Source organism: Callorhinus ursinus, unplaced genomic scaffold (assembly GCF_003265705.2).
Source record: "Callorhinus ursinus isolate GAN/ISIS: 27379988/994484 unplaced genomic scaffold, GSC_fseal_2.0 scaffold25, whole genome shotgun sequence".
Taxonomy (NCBI): domain Eukaryota; kingdom Metazoa; phylum Chordata; class Mammalia; order Carnivora; family Otariidae; genus Callorhinus; species Callorhinus ursinus.
In genome coordinates, this window is record NW_027397087.1 from 24,295,498 (window position 1) to 24,313,772 (window position 18,275).

At 39.8% G+C, this 18,275-nt stretch overlaps 1 protein-coding gene and 1 pseudogene across 4 annotated transcripts in view; both read left to right on the plus strand.

Annotated features, from left to right (window-relative positions):
• Positions 1-18,275, plus strand: part of LOC112832848 (ATP synthase peripheral stalk subunit d, mitochondrial pseudogene) — a 407,341-nt pseudogene that overhangs the window by 2,700 nt on the left and 386,366 nt on the right.
• Positions 16,502-18,275, plus strand: part of MINDY2 (MINDY lysine 48 deubiquitinase 2) — a 72,928-nt gene continuing 71,154 nt past the window's right edge. For all 4 annotated transcript variants that reach the window (XM_025884045.2, XM_073877084.1, XM_073877083.1 and 1 more), the window contains exon 1: positions 16,502-18,167. In XM_025884045.2, coding sequence (XP_025739830.1) covers positions 17,310-18,167 — 858 coding nt within the window. In that variant the 5' untranslated portion in view covers positions 16,502-17,309. The remainder of the gene's footprint in view (positions 18,168-18,275) is intronic.

Genomic DNA, 18,275 nt, shown 5'->3' on the forward strand with positions numbered 1-18,275 from the left:
ATCATGGGTGAACCCTGAGGACATTATGCTGAATGAAGTAAGTCAGACAGAGATCTGATACCGTGTGATCTTGCTTATATATGGAATCTTAAAAAAGCTAAATGCTTAGAAACAAAGAGTAAAATGATGGTTATCAGGGGCTGGGGTGTGTGGGAGGGAAATGTTGGTCAAAAGGTACAAACTTCCAGTTATAAGATGAATAAGTTCTGGAGCTCTAATGAACAGCATGGTGACTATAGTTAATAATACTGTATTATATACTTGAAAGTTGCTAAGAGAGTGGACTTTAAATGTTATCACCACAAAAAAGAAATGGCAATTATGTGAGGTGATGGAGGTGTTAATTAACCCCACTGTGATAATCATTTTGCAGTATATGTGTATCAAATCAACACATTATGCAACTTAAACTTATACCTTGATGAAGCTGGAAAAAATTGAAATTAAACAAAAGTACACGATTCAGTAGCATTTAGTAAATGCACATTGCTGTACAACCATCACCACTATCTACTTCCAGAACATATTCATATGGCAAATAAGGGAGGAAAAAAACTTGTATTTCATTAACTAGAAACTCCTGGTGGCATTTAACTAGATATTCTTTATCTATTTGGCATCCTGTTTGAATAGGCTGAATTAGGGAATATAAGTATTAATAGTATCATTACTAATAATAAATTGGAATTCCTATACTTTTTATTCTGTATATTTTTTAAATTTATTACCCTTTACATAAGTCAAGAGTATGCTTCTTTGTCAGTTTGACAAATGAATTATTATAGTTTTGCTCCAACATTAATAAGCTCAAAAATACAGTCAGTAGTTCCAAAACCATCATTAAAAGCATCCATTTATAATGAGATGTATGGGATTATTAAAAGATGGCAGATTCTCATGAATTTTTTTTCCTTTCTTAAAAGAGTTATATGTAAACATTACGTTGCCTATCACCTGTGCTAGTTACTGTTCTCTTTTGGTGGTGTAGTCAACAAATTATATTTTGATTTCTAGCTATTAGACTAGCTTGTGGCATGTTTTGTGTAGCACAGTATTTTTATAATTAATTATACAAAGTTAATTTTATATGATTAATTAATTTCATAATTATATTTTAAATTAATTTATTTATAATGGTTAGAGGCAAATGACACTTTCTCTTTAAATTCAGCTGGAGGGCCCCTCGGTGGCTCAATCGATTAAACATCTGCCTTTGGCTCAGGTCATGATCCCAGAGTCCTGGGATCAAGTCCTGCATCAGGCTCCCTGCTCAGCGGGGACTCTGCTTCTCCCTCTACCCTTCTGCCCTACATGTGATCTCTCTCTCAAATAAATAAAAAATAAATAAAATCTTTGTATAAATAAATAAATAAATAAAAATAAATTCAAGTGAAAAAATCACCAGGATGATCACGGGAAAATTACACTTAAGATTGTATTTCGTTTTATTTTATTTTATTTTTTAAAGATTTTTTTGAGTAATCTCTATAGCCAAGCTGAGGCTTGAACCCACAACCCCGAGATCAAGAGTTGCACACTGCACCAACTGGGCCCACCAGGCACCTCACCTTTTTATTTAAAAAAAAACATAAATACATAACATACCAGCTTCATAATGGATGGTATTAAAATGTCACAAGTTTGGACCGCTATTTTGTTTGAAAATTTAACTTACCACATTCTGGGTATTTTGCCGATGTATGGGAACCTGATGGTTTATACCATCATAGACTGCATGGGGTTGGCTCCCAGCTCTCCCATGTATAAGCTGTGTAGCTTTGGCCAAATTATTTCACCTTTCTAACCTCAATATTTCTTTATAAGAGAAGAATGATAAAATATTTGCCTCACGGGATTGTTTTGATGATTAAATTTAAATTAGGTTAACATTGTAAGGTGGCAGGTAATAATTGCTATATAAGTGTTTGTTTGTAAAAATATATAAATATCACTGTCCTTTCATGAATACTCAAACATCCATTCAAAAGCAGCAATTAGGAGCGTCTAGGTGGCTCAGTCGTTAAGCGTCTACCTTCTGCTCAGGTCACGATCCCAGGGTCCTGGGATCAAGTCCCACATCAGGCTCCCTGCTCAGTGAGAAGCCTGCTTCTCCCTCTCCCACTCCCCCTACTTATGTTCCCTCTCTCACTGTCTCTCTCTGTTTGTTAAATAAATAAAATTTAAAAATTTAAAAAGCAGCAACTAATAGGATTATTTCCTTAGCAACAATACACAGCTTTGATACTACCAGTATAATAAAAGTTATCCTCATGCTACAATAATGAAAAATTTGGCTAGGAAGTGTATGCTTGTAAACAGAATATTACACAAGTAATACTACATGAAAATGCTTGCTGCACAACATAAGCCAATCCTGGTAAATGTTTCAACAATTACATTTTAAATTTCCAACTTCTAATAAACTGCCTTCTCGATGTCTCACTGTCATGCCAAATTCAATATGTTTAACTTCCTGTCTCTAATAATGGCACCATCACTCTCCCCAGTAACCTGACATGGAGAGTGGATTCATCATAGACTCTTCTTCCCTTGTCTATTCATAACCAGTCACCGTGTGTTAATTCTTCCCCTAAAACCTTTCTTGAGCCTTTAATCTTTCCCTTCCCACTACTGTCACTCCAGTTCACAAAATTTCTTTTGCTTACACTGCTGCAGGACTTCTAATCCATCTCACTTCAGTCTGCCGCTGGAAAGCATTGCAGTGCAATGGTCTCTCACCATTGGTCCTCACACAATGCACTGCAATTTGCTTCCACCCCTCTCATTCCTAAGAAGCTACTCTTGTCAGCATCATCAAAGATCTGTTAGTTATCAATGCCACTGTACACCCACAATCCTTATCTAACTAGATCTCTTGGTCAATTAACACTCCTCAAAATTCCCTTCTCCAATTTTTCAAGACCTTGCTTATTTTCCTGATTTTCCTCCCTACTTTTAACCGCACCTCCTTCTGCAACTCTTCCATGGGGCTTTTTCTTCTCTTTATCCTTTAAATATTGGTGTTCCTCGGGTCTTTATCCTTGGCTCTCTTGTCTTACCATTCTTCATTTGCATGGTTGGTTTTTATTACTCTCGAACATCTATGACCCACTAGGCTGTAAACTCCATTAAAAAAAAAGCCTAGATCTCTCTTGTTCTGAATTCTACCCCAGTGCCCGGCACACAGTCAGCACTTTTCCTATACTTGTGTCCCAAGTCCCAGACCTACATCCTAGTTGCTCCGTGTACCAGCTGTAACCTTGAATAAGTTAAGGCACCTGTGCCACACTTCGGTAATTTTTACAGTGGGGAGAATATAAGACCTACCTCAGAGTGCTGTTATGTCAGTCAAGTAAAGTGCTTGTAAAGCACTGAGAATATTACATGGCACATGTAATTATAAAATTTTAGGTGTTGTTATTATTGCGTATCTAACATTTACTAACCAACTCCTCCCAGTACACCAAATACAACATGTCCCAAACCAAACAAACCCTTACATCAACCTACTCAAACCACTTTTTCCATCTTGGTTAATGACAACCCCATGGAAGCAATTACCTAACTCCTCTCCCATTCAAGTAGGTCAAGTCATCTTGAATCTCCATCCCATGAACCCCCCCATCTCTATGGCCAGAGCCCAAGTTCTCGTCTCTCTGTCTCACGTTACCCACTTCTTGACCTTTTGCCCCCACTACTGCCGGAGTGATCTTCTTAAAATATGTATATCCTGGGGCACCTGGGAGGCTCAGTCGTTAAGCGTCTGCCTTGGGTGCAGGTCATGATCCCAGGGTCCTGGGATGGAGCCCCGCATTGGGCTCCCTGCTCCGTGGGGAATCTGCTTCTCCCTTTCCTCCCCACTCGTGTTCTCTCTTGCTCAAATAAATAAGTAAAATCTCTCTCAAATAAATAAATAAAATCTTCAAAATATATATATATATATATCCTTTTATCCTCAAGGTAAAACACAAAGGCTTCATGATCTGGTTGTTGCCTTCCTTGCCAGATTTGTCTTTCATGGCTCTCTTTTCTTTATCTTCTAAAAACTCAAGGACAAAAACCAGAATAACAGTAACAGCTGGCAGTTAGTAAGGAAATGAAAGCTTAAAGAACTTAAATAAGTTGTCATCTAGGAAAAAAAAAAAAGTGGGACACCTGGCTGGCTCAGTCGGTAGAGCATGCAACTCTTGATCTTGGGGTTGTAAATTCAAGCCCCGCATTCGGTGTAGAGATTATTTTAAAAAAAAATGTAGGAAAAAGAAAAAAAGAACTTAAACAGGTTGCCCAAAGTCACAAAGCAGGTATGAAGCCGAGTCAACATCCAAAGTTAAATTTTCCTCCAAAGCATGTGCTTTACACTACAGTATGCTGCTGTTCAGCTGCAGTTGTCTTCCCAAACACACATATCATTTCCCTCTTTGACACCTTTGCACATTTTATTGCCTCCATGAGGAATGCCTCTCCCATTTATTTTATATAGTCTATAAAATTAGTCTCAAAAGACCCTTTCAATAATTAATTTTAAGACATCTTTTTGCTAGGATTTTCCTTTCTGTGTAAGGGATCAGAGAAGAAAAGGACTTAGAAAATTGACTTTTGGGGAAAGAGAACAGTGAAAAATGGTATTTAAAACAGAAGGCATTTAGGGGCACCTGGGTGGCTCAGTCGTTAAGTGTCTGCCTTCTGCTGGGACACAGGGTCCTGGGATTGAGCCACGCATTGGGCTCCCTGCTCGGCGGGAAGTCTGCTTCTCCCTCTGCCACTCCCCCTGCTTGTGTTCCCTCTCTCAATGTGTCTCTTTCTGTCAAATAAATAAATAAAGTCTTAAAAAAATTAAAAATATAAAGCTGAAGGCATTTAGAAGGCATGTAACAAGTGTCAGTTTCCTTTTGAATGTAAAGAAATAGATATTATTAAAGATATGGCTCAGGCTACTTTTCTGTAAAATCTCCACTAGTTTCGTCTCTTGACAAAATATAATATCTACCATTTACATACTTCTAATGTAGCTTTATTCAACTGTATTATAGGGGCATCTGGGCGGCTCAGTCAGTTGAGCATTGGACTTGTGGTTTCGGCTTGGGTCATGATCTCAGAGTCCTGGGATGGAGTCCTGGTGGGATTCCTTGCTCAGGGGGAGTCTGCTTCTGTCTCTTTCCCTCTCTCTCTGTCCCTCCCCCCATGCTCATGCTCTCTCTCTCTCTCTCTCTAAAATAAGTAAAGCTTTATTAAACTGTATTGTATTTATTTAATATCTTCCCTAATTCTTTTTTTTAAGAATTTATTTATTTCAGAGAGGGACAGAGTGCCCACATACATTCTCATGAGCAGTGGGGAGTAGTAGAGGGAGAGGGAGAAGCAGACTCCCTGCTGAGCAGGGAGCCTGATGCAGGGCTCCATCCCAGGACCCCGAGATCACGACCTACTTAAGCGACTGAGCCACTCAGGCACCCCTAATATCTTCCCTAATTCTTGAAGATAGGAATGAATCACATGTAATAGAGGTTTTAAACACAGGGCCTCAGGGAGTTTAGCAAATATATACCCAACAAACGTTTATTGAACGTTAATACTAGCATAAGATCCATTTCGCTAATTTATTAAAAAACTAGGAGTGGTACCTCACTGACTAAATCCCTGGTATCTTGATCTAACATTCAAGGTGCTCCACAAAAACAAATTCACTTTTCCAATCTTTTCTCTCTTGCCTTTGAAATGAATTTCCTGCTCCATCCAGTCAGACTGGTCTACCCTTCAGAACCCCAAATCATCAAAAACTTTCCCCCTTCTATGTTTTTTCTTCCCTTTATCTCTTTTCCTCTTATATGGTATGTAAAAAAACAAAAAACAAGACAACAGAGGTGCCTGGGTGGCTCAGTGGGTTAAGCATCTGCCCTCAGCTCAGGGTGTGATCCCAGGGTCCTGGGATCAAGCCCCACATTGGGCTCCGTGCTGAGCAGGGAGCCTGCTTCTCCCTCTCTCTCTGCCTCTCTCCCCTCCCTCTCCTTGCTCGTGCTCTCTCTTGCTATCTCTCTCTCTCTCAAATAAATAAGTAAAATCTTAAAAAAAAAAAGACAACCGGTCCAAATGGAGTCATTAATGCTAAACCCCACATCACCAAACTGAGACTCAATTACAATTTCTACTCTCTCAGAAATGGAATCTTAAGCCAATCAGTCAATGAGGAAATGTCTGATCAGTCCTACTTAGGTAATTTGCCAGATAGGCTCTTGCCATCTCCTAAAGGAATTAACTTTGCAATAACCAACCTACTTTTTTTGCCTAGTATTAACTTCCTTGTTCCTACTCCCATTTGCCTCTCAAAGTCTGTCATTTTGTGGAGTTCTTCCAAGCTTTTCTACCTACTAGATTATTATTATCTGTTGCCTGATTTGAATTGATTCTTGCTCAAAGAGACTTTTAAATTTTTAAATATGCCTCAGTTTATCTTTTAACAAGGATTACATAGTCTTTAAAGCTCTGATCAGAACCTGGTAATTCATAAACCAAATTAGACTCACAGACATGTTTGGTTTGACTTGTAGTTAAATTTTTTTCTTAATTAAATCTCAATATTCAGCAATCAGGAGCTTTTGAATTAAAACCTAGGTAACAGATTTTCTGTGAAAACTGAGAGGTTAAGCCAACTTAAGTTCCTACAAAACCTCAATTGGCTGAAACTGAGTAGAGGCTGCCCTCCTTGGATGGGCTGGTCTAATGTCACCCCAGCCTGTGTTATTCCTGTCAGAATTTTAGCTTGTGACCTCTGTGTTGAGAACTAGGCCAACTCTCAAATCATCCTGAAATGTTTTCCTAGACCACAGGGGTCCCACAAATCACAGTCACACTTTACCACAAAACACCTATTATTTATATCACTCATCTGTAATTAATCCTGTATTACTTTATGGAAACTCTCATATTATTATTCTGATATTACAGAGGACAGAGAGAGAAAGGTTTTGAGGCAAAGCAGAGAGCACCCAAAAAAACCTTACAGGGTGACAATGGTAATTATTGATCATCCATTCAACAAATATTTGTTCTGCTCCTAATTTGGGGATTTCCAGACTACCAAGACAATATTGCTGACATACTGCCAGGCACCATAATAAGCACTTGACATACATGATCCCATTTACTGTTCAAAACAATGCTATGAAGTAGACATACCTGTTTTACAAATGAGGAAACAGAGGAGGACCAGGCTTCTAACCTAAGTTTGACTCCAAATATTATAGTCTGGTTTTTTAAATTACTGGGTGAATCCATTTGTATTATCACGGCCATGGTCCAGAACCTACTATTTGGTTTAGAAGGTCCAGAAGCTTGATTTTTCATAGTGCAACCTGAGTTGACCAAGCCAACAAGGACTAATTCATAGGAGCTAAATTCTTGAGGGACATCTTGATCAAAACATCACCTTCTTATGCTACAAGTTAGATATTCATGTTGACAAGTCACTGCATTCTCTTTTTTGTCTTTTAACATGTGAGCTGCTAGTCATCATTGAAAGCAGCTTAGTAAGCAAGGCATCACTGCAGAAGAAGTTAATGAAATGATTTTACTGGCTAGTTCATCCAACTACACAATTTACTATGCCACATTAGAAACTGTCAAGGGACCAGACAGATATCAGGCCATCCAGCTGTTCAGGTGACCTCTACCCTAGGTGGTGATTGAAGCACACAATGACAAACCCCTATATTTTGGGATATTCTCTAGACTCCACACAGACCACCATCTCTCTTTCTGTTATTTTTTTTTCAAGAATAATATAATTGATTAGGCCACAACTTTTTTACACTTATTCAGATTTTTATTTGATTGCTAAACCTCACTTTTGCTTCTTTTGGACCTGGAAAGAATCTTGTCTTCCAAGGGAACTATAACAAGTAGTGAATCTGATTCATTTTATATTGATTTGGTTATTTCATTCTCATCTTTCTGGGAAGCACTTCATGGTAGGCCTCCTATACTGCCTCGAGTGTCATATTTTTATTTCATTTGTAGATGCTTATGTCTTGTCTTCCTAACCATATTGTAACCAATTTGAGGGCAGTGACAATAATAATATATTTGAAGAGCTTTGCTGTATGTTCCCATTTTATTTGCAAAGCCACATAGCAAAATCATCCACACTAATATTTTTCCCTGTCTTTTTTTTCTTTTACAAAAGGTGAAATCTCATGTTAAGAGAAGTAAACTAATTTACCCAAGCTTGTAAAATTAGTCAACGCAGGACCAGGTTTTGGTCCCAGGTCTTGTGGTCTCCAGTCATCACAATTCCTACCACACTAGTCTGCTTCTGTGTGATCATGCTTAATATTCCCTTCCGTGCCCCAAAGCACCATATTGTAGATATTCAATAAATAATTACAGAGGTTCATTATTGTAATTAGAAGCTAAATGAGTCATAATTCCTACTATATGCATATTAACAATTACCAACTATACTTTACTTCTCAACAATGCAAGTGGTTATTATCTGATTATTGTTCTAGATGAGTGTTTCTCAATGTATGGCCTGTGGAATACCTGCATCAGAATCACTTAGGATGCCTGTCAAAACTATGGATTGCTGGGCTTTTCTCCAGTTCTGTTGAGTTGAATTCCTGGGCTTGGAGCCCAGAAACATGCATTTTTTTTAAAAAAGATTTATTTATTTGAGGGGGTGGGCAGAAGGAGTGAGAAAATCCCAAGTGGATTCCCCACTGAGGGCTGAGACAGCCCATGGGGCTTGGTCTCATGACTGAGATCATGACCTGAGCCTAAATCAAGAGTCAGACACTTAACCGACTGAGACACCCAGGTGCCTCCAGAAACATGCATTTTAACAGGCTTCTTTTTTTTTTTTAAGATTTTATTTATTTATTTGACAGAGACAGAGATAGCAAGAGTAGAAACACAAGCAGCGGGAGTGGGAGAGGGAGAGCAAGCTTCCCTCAGAGGAGGGAGCCCGATGTGGGACTCCACCCCAGGACTCTAGGATCATGACCTGAGCTGAAGGCAGATGCTTAACGACTGAGCCACCCAGGCGCCCTAGGCTTCTTATATAAGTGTTAAACACAGCATGGTGCACTGGGTGTTATGAACAAACAATGAATCATGGAACACTGCATCAAAAACTAATGATGTAATATATGGTGATTAACATAACAATAAAAAAATTTAAAAAAAAATAAGTGTTAAACACACTGAATTTTGACAATCATTGATCTAAATAAACATGAGAGATAGAGTGAACATCAAAGACCAGGTCCTCTTGGGAAGTCAATGTCAGCATATAAAAATAATAGAGAAGAGGGTATATTTCCTTGATTCTCAGATACCCTCAATTGTAAGGTATGCCATTGATTTAATAATAGCTTTTGAAGAAAAGAGCATTAAATGTTCACCAAATGTTTAATTCTAGGGGCGCCTGGGTGGCTCACTCGGTTAAGTGTCTGACTTGGGCTCAGGTCATGATCTCAGGGGCCTGGGATCAAGCCCCATACTGGGCTCCACGCTTAGAGGGATTCTTCCTTTCCCTCTGCCCCTCACCCCACTCATGCTCTCTCTCAAATAAATAAAATCTTTTTCTTAAAAATGTTTAATTCTGGAGACGCCTGGGTGGCTCAGTCGGTTAAGCGTCTGCCTTCGGCTCAGGTCATGGTCCCAGGGTCCTGGGATCGAGCCCCGCATCAGGCTGCTTGCTCAGCTGGGAGTCTGTTTCTCCCTCTCCCTCTGCCATTCCCCCCGCTTGCGCTCTCTCTCTGACAAATAAATAAATAAAAAACCTTTAAAAAAAAAAGAAAAAGGGGGTGCCTGGTTGGCTCAGTCGTTAAGCGTCTGCCTTTGGCTTAGGTCATGATCCCAGGGTCCTGGGATTGAGCCCCACATTGGGCTCCCTGCTCTGCAGGAAGCCTGCTTCTCCCTCTCCCACTCCCCCTGCTGTGTTCCCTCTCTCGCTGTATCTCTCTGTGTCAAATAAATAAATTTTTTAAAAAAAGAAAAGAAAAAGAAAAAGTTAAATTAAAAAAATGTTTAATTCTGAATCTAGAAAATTTTACATATTAAGAAAGTGAAACTTAGACCTGAGGAAATTCAATAATTGTATTTTTCTTAATAATTGTATTTTAAATGGTGTAGTAAAAAGAGGGGAGTTTGAAGTGGGAAGTTGGACATAATCGGAGTAGACTTTATTTATTTATTTATTTATTAAAGATTTTATTTATTTATTTGACAGAGAGAGACACAGCGAGAGAGGAAACACAAGCAGCGGGAGTGGGAGATGGAGAAGCAGGCTTCCCGCAGAGCCGGGAGCCTGATGCGGGGCTCGATCCCAGGGTCCTGGGATCATGACCTGAGCTGAAGGCAGATGCTTAATGACTGAGCCACCCAGGCGCCCCCTGAGTAGACTTTAAAAGCTAAACCGGAAGTAAGAGAAAAAGGGAGAGGACTTTTTGAATTAGGGAAACAAAATTAGACAATAATTTGCATAGGTATAATTAGTTCAGTGAGTGAGCAAACCAAATCTTATAGAAAGAGGGTTATTATTACATTTTAGTAGTTGATAAGGCTGATAGATAGAATGAGGATAGATAAGAAAAACTTTGAATGCTAGACCAACTCATGATATTTAGTAGTTAAAGAAGTGTCTTTAAAGTTTTTTAGTGGTAGATGGAAATAATGAAAGCATTGTTTAATCTGGCAATATACACAATATACTCCAAGGAAAATAAACTCTAGAGAAATCAGTTAGCAGGTTTACTCCAGCATACTCACTGACCTAGGACAGCACCAGAGAGAATGGAGAGCAAGCCATGGGTAAAATATTGAAGGAACAGTCAAATCCTAATTGGACTTAAACATTTGGAAATCTATTAAAGGAGTAGAGATTCAGTTACAAAGACATTGATTGTGAAGTTCATAATAGTTAAACAATCTAAATGTCCAAGAAGCAGGGATTGGTTCAGCCATATAACAGAACATTATGAGTTCACTAGAAATGTTGTAGATGAATGTATATTAATTCATAAAGATGTTCACAACATATATTTTTTTTTAAGATTTAATTTTTTTAAGTGAGCTCACACCCAACGTGGGGTTTGAACTCACAACTTCAAGATCAAGAATTGCATGCTGTACCAACTGAGCCAGCCACACCGTAAGATGTTCACAATATATTGATAACAAAAAAAATGTGTTCAGAATGGTCCCATTTTTGTTTACAAAAATATGTCTGTGTTCAGATGCCTTGAAAATTTGAGGAGGACATACATACTGTGAAGTATCACTAGTGTTATCTCTAATATTTCATTCCACATAACATGATGAAGAGTAGTTTTTCTTTTCTTTTTTTGCTTATATGTGTTTGCTAATTTTTCTAAAATGAATATCTTCTGTATTAAGAAAACACAATTAAATATTTACTCACATTAAACATTTTAAATTAAAAAATAGGACTTGTTGACCATGAGGAAGCCAAACAAAAGTACTTGAATGTTTTAAGCCTGGGTGGCAGAGACTGATATTAAAGTAGAAAAATGTGGGAAAGACAAGAAGAAGCATTTTGAGATCAGGATAACAAAAGATGGTTTTCTTTTTTTTTTTTTCAAAAGATGGTTTTCAACATGATTTTGAAGGTATACACACACACACACACACACACACACACACACACACACACACACATTCACCCCCCCATCCCCCAAGGGAGACTATATGGAAAAAATGGCCAAAAAAACAACTTTGGAGAGTTTTGGGCGTGTAATGAAAAACAAAATTGGCTATAGAAGCCTTTTACTCTTGCTAAGGTTTATTTATTTGCCATTGGGGTGGGGAAGAGAGGCTTCCCCTAGTGCTAGAATAGTAATTCTCAAACTTTATTGTGAATCAGAATCACCTAAAGGTCTGGTTAAAACACAGTCCTCTGTGTCGCTGGGCTCTACACACAGAGGTCCTGCTTCTGTAGATCTGGGGTGGGCTTAGAGAATTATCATTTTTAGTAAGTTCCCAGGTGCTATTAATACTACTAATCCAAAAATCACACTTTGAGAATAATTGTACTAAAGTTGAGAGAAATCTAGCAAACCAGTAGGAGTATGTTTGAGGAGAGGTGTCTTAAGGCATGGTATAGTTGATCCAATAACAAAACCTTAACCATTGTCATAAGACCAGCAGAATAGGGATTTTGAGTTGAAGGTGATGGAATACAATGCTTGAATTCATTCCTGATCAGCCTATCTAGACCCAAATTTAGGTCCCACTCTTAAAAAGAACTACATAAGTAAAATTTTTTAAAAAAATTCTTTCACCAATACTTAGCATATTAGAGCTATAATGAAGGGAAAAGAAGGTCACTTTCCTCCACTCACCATCATGCATCTTTAATACCACCAGGACAGACTAGCATCTGGTAAAGCAGCATGGAGTAGAAGCAGCACCTGGTAGAATATCATAGGATTGGATTTGTTTCTGAACAGGTGTGGGACTCCTCATGGGGGCTCTCAGAAATAATTAAATAGGGGATGTACTTTGCAGGAGGCTGGAATTTCTGCATAAGCAGTTGAAGGCCAGAGCCAGTGCAATTTGAGTTACATGGAAACACTTGATTTTAACTCACGATTTTACCACCATGTCTTGAGTAGGAAGCTAAGAGAAAAGAAGTAAAGGTATATATGCCCCATACCTGTGCAATCTGCTCTGACCCAATTTTGGTTCAGCTGATAATAAAGAATCTTCAAATTATTTCTAGTACAACTATCAACCAAAATAAAAGCAAGATGTAATAGTCTAAAGAGTCAAATAGTTTATATAAAAACAAAGCAGTTCTCTGCCCTCTCCCTTCACACTTTTGAGTGCTGTTCTTTAGAAGCAGTCTCATTTAACTCCCAGATATTCTTTAGTTCCTTACCTCCAATTTCTGAGTAACATGATAACACTCTGATTTCTTCATTTAAAAACTGTAGATAGTGTTTATTGATTTATTCCTATGGGAGATGAGGATTTAGGAAGAAAAAATCATAGGCCAGAGAATAATTAGAATGCTGATACACATTAGTAGTAAGATGATAAAGACTCAGCAAGGGTAGAGGCTATAGATGAATGAAATAGAGAGAAAAGGGGTGTATAATGTCAGTAAGACTTGATAGATGAGATAATAATCAGTAAATAAATTAGGGTAAAAGTCAAAGATCGTACCAAGTTTTCTGTCATGGTAGCTAAAAAAGCCATGATCCAACTTTAAAAAGCAGAGAACTTTAAAAGAATAATAATTTTGAGTTAGAGATATATTTTTCGGGTTTCTTAAGCCTGAGATAACAATTGGTCTGTGATTTTAATTAGGATAATGTAGCTTAATTCCTCAATTATCTCATACTAAAAGATTTTCCTCATCTGAATTTTTATGTTATTGCTTGTACCACTCAGTATTTTTTGTTTTAGGTAGGCTCCACACCAATGTGGAGCCCAACATGGGGCTTGAACTCACAACCCTGAGATCAAGACCGAGCTGAGATCAAGAATTAGACACTTAACTGACTAGGCCACCCAGGTGCCCCACCACTCACTTAGTATTAATTATTAATTGACATATTCTCAACATTTCATGTGACTATATCTTATTTCCCAAAACAAATTTTGCCCTTCCAAAAAGTAAAATCAATGTTTTACACTTGTATCCCCCATATCTCATTCTCTGACACTATCAGTAACTCCATACTAAGTATACTTTTTATAGCATATTGTTCAGACATCCTTTGAAAAATGTAAAGGATACATTAAAAACTGTGATCAATATTCTAAGAGATGAAAGGTCAGGTGCCTTTAAGCAATAAAAAGGAACTAGAAAGAATTCTTGGAAGTTAAATATACAATAGTACCAGTAAACAATGCATTAAAAAAGAATTAAAGGGGCGCCTGGGTGGCTCAGATGGTTGAGCGTCTGCCTTCAGCTCAGGTCATGATCCTGGGGTCATGGGATTGAGTCCCACATCGGGCTCCTTGCTTGGCAGGGAGTCTGCTTCTCCCTCTCCCTCTGCCTCTCCCTCTGCTTGTTCTCTCTCTGTCCATCTTGCAAATGAATAAATAAAATTTAAAAAAAAAAAGAATTGAATGATAAAGTTGAGAAAATCTCTCAGAAAGTAGAACAAAAAAATAAGATGAAAGAATAAATAAGAATTACAAAAGAAATGAAAAAAGAAAATTTTCCAGAACTGAAGAACATAAGTTTCTACATTGAATGTGATCACCAAGTATGCAGCCCAATGAATAAAGCAAGACCCACCCAAAAGTATATCAAATACTGAAATGTCAGAACACTAAGAAGAAAGAGATAATTGAATAAACTTCAGAGAGAAGACATGGGTTATATACAAAGGTTCTGGAGTCTCAGACTATTATAATCATCTGGAAGCTCAAAGATGATGATCAATGACTTCAAAATGAAGAAAAAGTATTTCCAACATTGAATTTTATATCTAGCCAAACCTTATAAACGTAAAGGTAAAATAGAGGTCTTTTTTCAGACATACACAATCTACAAAAATGTGCTTCCTATGCACTCTTTCTCAGGAAGCTAAATAAGAATATGTTCCACCAAATCAAAGAAAGAAGACAGGAGATCCAAGAAAGAAAGGAATCCACATGCAAATGAGGAGGAAGGAACTCCTAAGACAATAGTGAAGAGAAGTCCCAGGATGACAGCTGGGCAGCAGCCCTGTAAAACGGTAAATTTAGATCAGAGCAAGAGATGTAAGTGTTTGAGGAGGGATATACCCAAGATTAAAATGGATCTGAGTGGTAACCTGATAGGTTTGACTGTTCTGGTAAGTCTTTGGTTGAGCTAGTGATAGGTGAAGAGTTAAGCAAACAAACGAAACAATGAGGTAATTGTTAATTCCAGGAAAAACAAAAACTTTAACAAAAAAAATAAATGTAATCGCAGTCATAGTAAAATACCCGACTTAAATGGTAAAAAATAGTCACATGAGTCTGATCCTTTAAACTTTGATACCTTATTTAATCAAAATTTTTGAAGTAATTGGGAGGCTGGAGCAAGAGGAGGAAGAATGGTATGAGAGAAAAGAACTAAATCCTCAGCTCCCATAAGAATAAATCAATAAACAAAATCTACGATTTTTAAATGAAGAAATCAGAGTGTAATGATGTTACTCAAAAATTCGGGTATAAGGAGCTAAGGAATAACTAAAAGTTGAATAAGACTGCTTCTAAAGAACAGGACTCAAAAATGTAGAGGAATGGAGCAGGGAACTGCTTTGTTTTTATATAACTATTGGACTTTAAGACTGTTATATCTGTAACTTTGGAAAATAATTTAAAAAGTTTGGATAGTAACTATTGTATTTTAAAATGGTATATTTTACCTCATTATATATATATATGTACATATATGCAAAAAAGAATGAGACATTTTTCAGTTTATTGTCTTCTGGCATTTCTCCCTAGATACCACTCCCCACCTCCTTAGGAAAATAACTATGTACATTTTCACAAACTTAAATAATTAGATATGTACATTTTCACCACTGTTCATATTGGCTTATGTAATTGCTGACAACATATAAAAAGAAAAATTGGTTCTGTTTCTATTATAAATAATTAAATTATGCATGTGAGCATTTGAAACATATACGAGTGAAAACTACCAGAGCAAGTACTCTCCTATCTAAGCAGGTTTTTTTTTTGTTGTTGTTTTTTTTTTTTAATAGTGAAAGGCTATTAAGACATGTGTTCCGGATGTTTTGGCTCTGTGGTTTCTGGCCTGTAAATTATCCAGTCATTCAATTATTCATCTACTATACCTTCAGTTATTTATTTATTTATTTATTTATTTACTATACCTTCAGTTATTTATTTATTTATTTATTTTTCACAATATTGTGTTAAGGCGAAAAGGTGGAAGAAGCTCCATCTTCTGTATTCTCAGGAAACCATACTTCCCAAGCAAGTATTAAAAATATAGCAATAAGAAAAAAAATTACTAGACAGTAAACCCAAAGAAGATATAAACTCTTTGTCTTATTCACCAGAGCATCCCCAGTGCCACAGTATCCAGCAGTGTACTTGGTCCTGAAATGTGTTAAATGAGTGAATGAAACTAGTTTGTAATTTTGTCTACCTTTTCTAACTAAAAGAGATACAGATACCATTCCATTAGGTGTCAGGTATTCACATGCCTAACTACAAAGTAAGACCTGTCTTGTCAATTGTTGTATCTCTGGGGTCTAAAAAAATGATGAAACACTAAAAACAAGGCCGGGGGGGGGGAGCTCCTTGTCGAGAACAGGTCATAATAGGATCCAAATCCCATTTTGTCACGAACAAAACGTCCAGGCTACTCTGCCCTCTCTGAAAATTGCGCGGCTTTAAGACGAATCAATTCTAATTAGAAAATTCTTTCAAGAACAGGCACTTCCCACTCTATCCAAAGTGAGGCCAAGTTAACAAAACCGCAAAGACTTGGCTAATTCAGGCACAAGCTAATCTATTATTACTGGCCCAAATTACCCAGGTTCTTTTTTGTTGTTGGTTTTTTGTTTTTGTTTTTGTTTTTTTTTGCTGCGCAGGCCAATATCCACAACCGTACTGGCGCCTCAAGTAGGGCGAACGTTTTCACCAGCAGCTGGTGGGGAGCCCAGTGTTTCTCAGCCAAAACCCTGGGAGACTGGGATTTATGCGGTGTAGTAATCCAAACACCTCGAGTAGATTCCAGCCTTTAAAAATCTGCATCTCGTAAAAAAATTCCTTCAATTTTCCATATTTCAAGCCGAGGAAACATCTCCTGAGCTCTTCGGGGACGAGCTCTTTTCCAAATAACACAAACACCGCCAACCCCCCCATTCTTGAGCCCTAGGCTGGGCCACACGCAACCCAGATCAGAAGGGTCACAACAAACTAGACGCCGCCCGCCTCGCCTTTAAAGAAGCCGCGCGCGGTCGGGTTGCCCCAGAGTTCAACTTCCGGCCACATAGTGAAAGGATGTTTTCCTTCTGGTCACTCCCTCCTAGCCACGCCCGCCACGCCCCGCCTTCCGAGTCCGATCTCAGGCAGGCGGGCGCGCAGGAGGGGCGGGGCCGCATGAGGGCCGCTGCGCGGTTCGGCCTCACCGGGCGGCGCGCAGGCTCGCCCGGAGCCGGCGGATAGTGCGGTGGCGCGCTCGCGCGCGCTGGTGCCCTCCCCGTGACGTGCCTGGCGGAGGCCGCGCAAGGGCGCTGTTGCTGCCAGTGCCGCTGTCATGGCGTCTGAGGCGCTGGCTGAAGAGAACCCGCCGCGGTCTCTTTAGAGTGAGGGGCTGGCGGCTGGGTATGGAGAGCGGCCCCGGGAGCCTGCAGCCGCTAGAACACGGGGTGGCCGCCGAGCCAGCGCCAGGGACAGGTTCTCCGCAGGAAGGGCAACCGGAGACCAGGCTCGCCGCTGGGGATGGTCCTGGAGTATGGGCGGCGGAGAGCAGCGGCGGGAATGGGCAGGGGGCGGCGGCCGCCGGGAGGAGCCTCTTGGACTCGGTTTCTCCCGCTGGCTCTCCTCAGGTTCCCGGACCCTGCAGCTCCTTCCCGGGCTTGGACTTAAAGGAGAGCGATTTGAAGAATCCTTCCGCCCAGAAGACGCCTCCGAGAGGGCAGCACAAGGTGACCGCCTCCCCGGAGACAGCCGAGGCCGGAGCGGACCATGGATCGGGTCCGGCCGGAGACGCCGGCCCCCGCCCGGATGCCGCCGGCACCTGCCGGGCAGAGTTGGCGGCCGCCGGGTCCGAGGAGCCCAGCAGCGCCGGCGGCCTCAGCAGCAGTTGCAGCGACCCGAGCCCTCCTGGGGAATCGCCGAGCCTGGACTCCCTGGAGTCGTTCTCTAACCTGCATTCTTTCCCCAGTAGCTCTGAGTTTAATAGTGAGGAGGGAGCGGAGAACAGGGTCCCTGGGGAGGAGGAGGAGGGGGGCGCGGGCGCGGCGGTGTTGCCCGGGGCTGTGCCTCTCTGCCGGGAAGAAGAGGAGGAGGAGGGGGAGGAAGCTCAGGTATTGGCGGCCTCCAAGGAACGCTTCCCGGGACAGTCTGTCTATCACATCAAGTGGATCCAGTGGAAGGAAGAGAACACACCCATCATCACTCAGAATGAGAATGGACCCTGCCCTTTGCTGGCCATCCTCAATGTTTTGCTTCTGGCCTGGAAGGTACATTCTGCAGCTATTTCCTACCGCTTTTGGGGAGGGGGGAAACGGGGTGAAGAAGCTGCTGCATGTCAGCTGACGGCTTCTTTTCTTTCCTCATTCATCAGTACT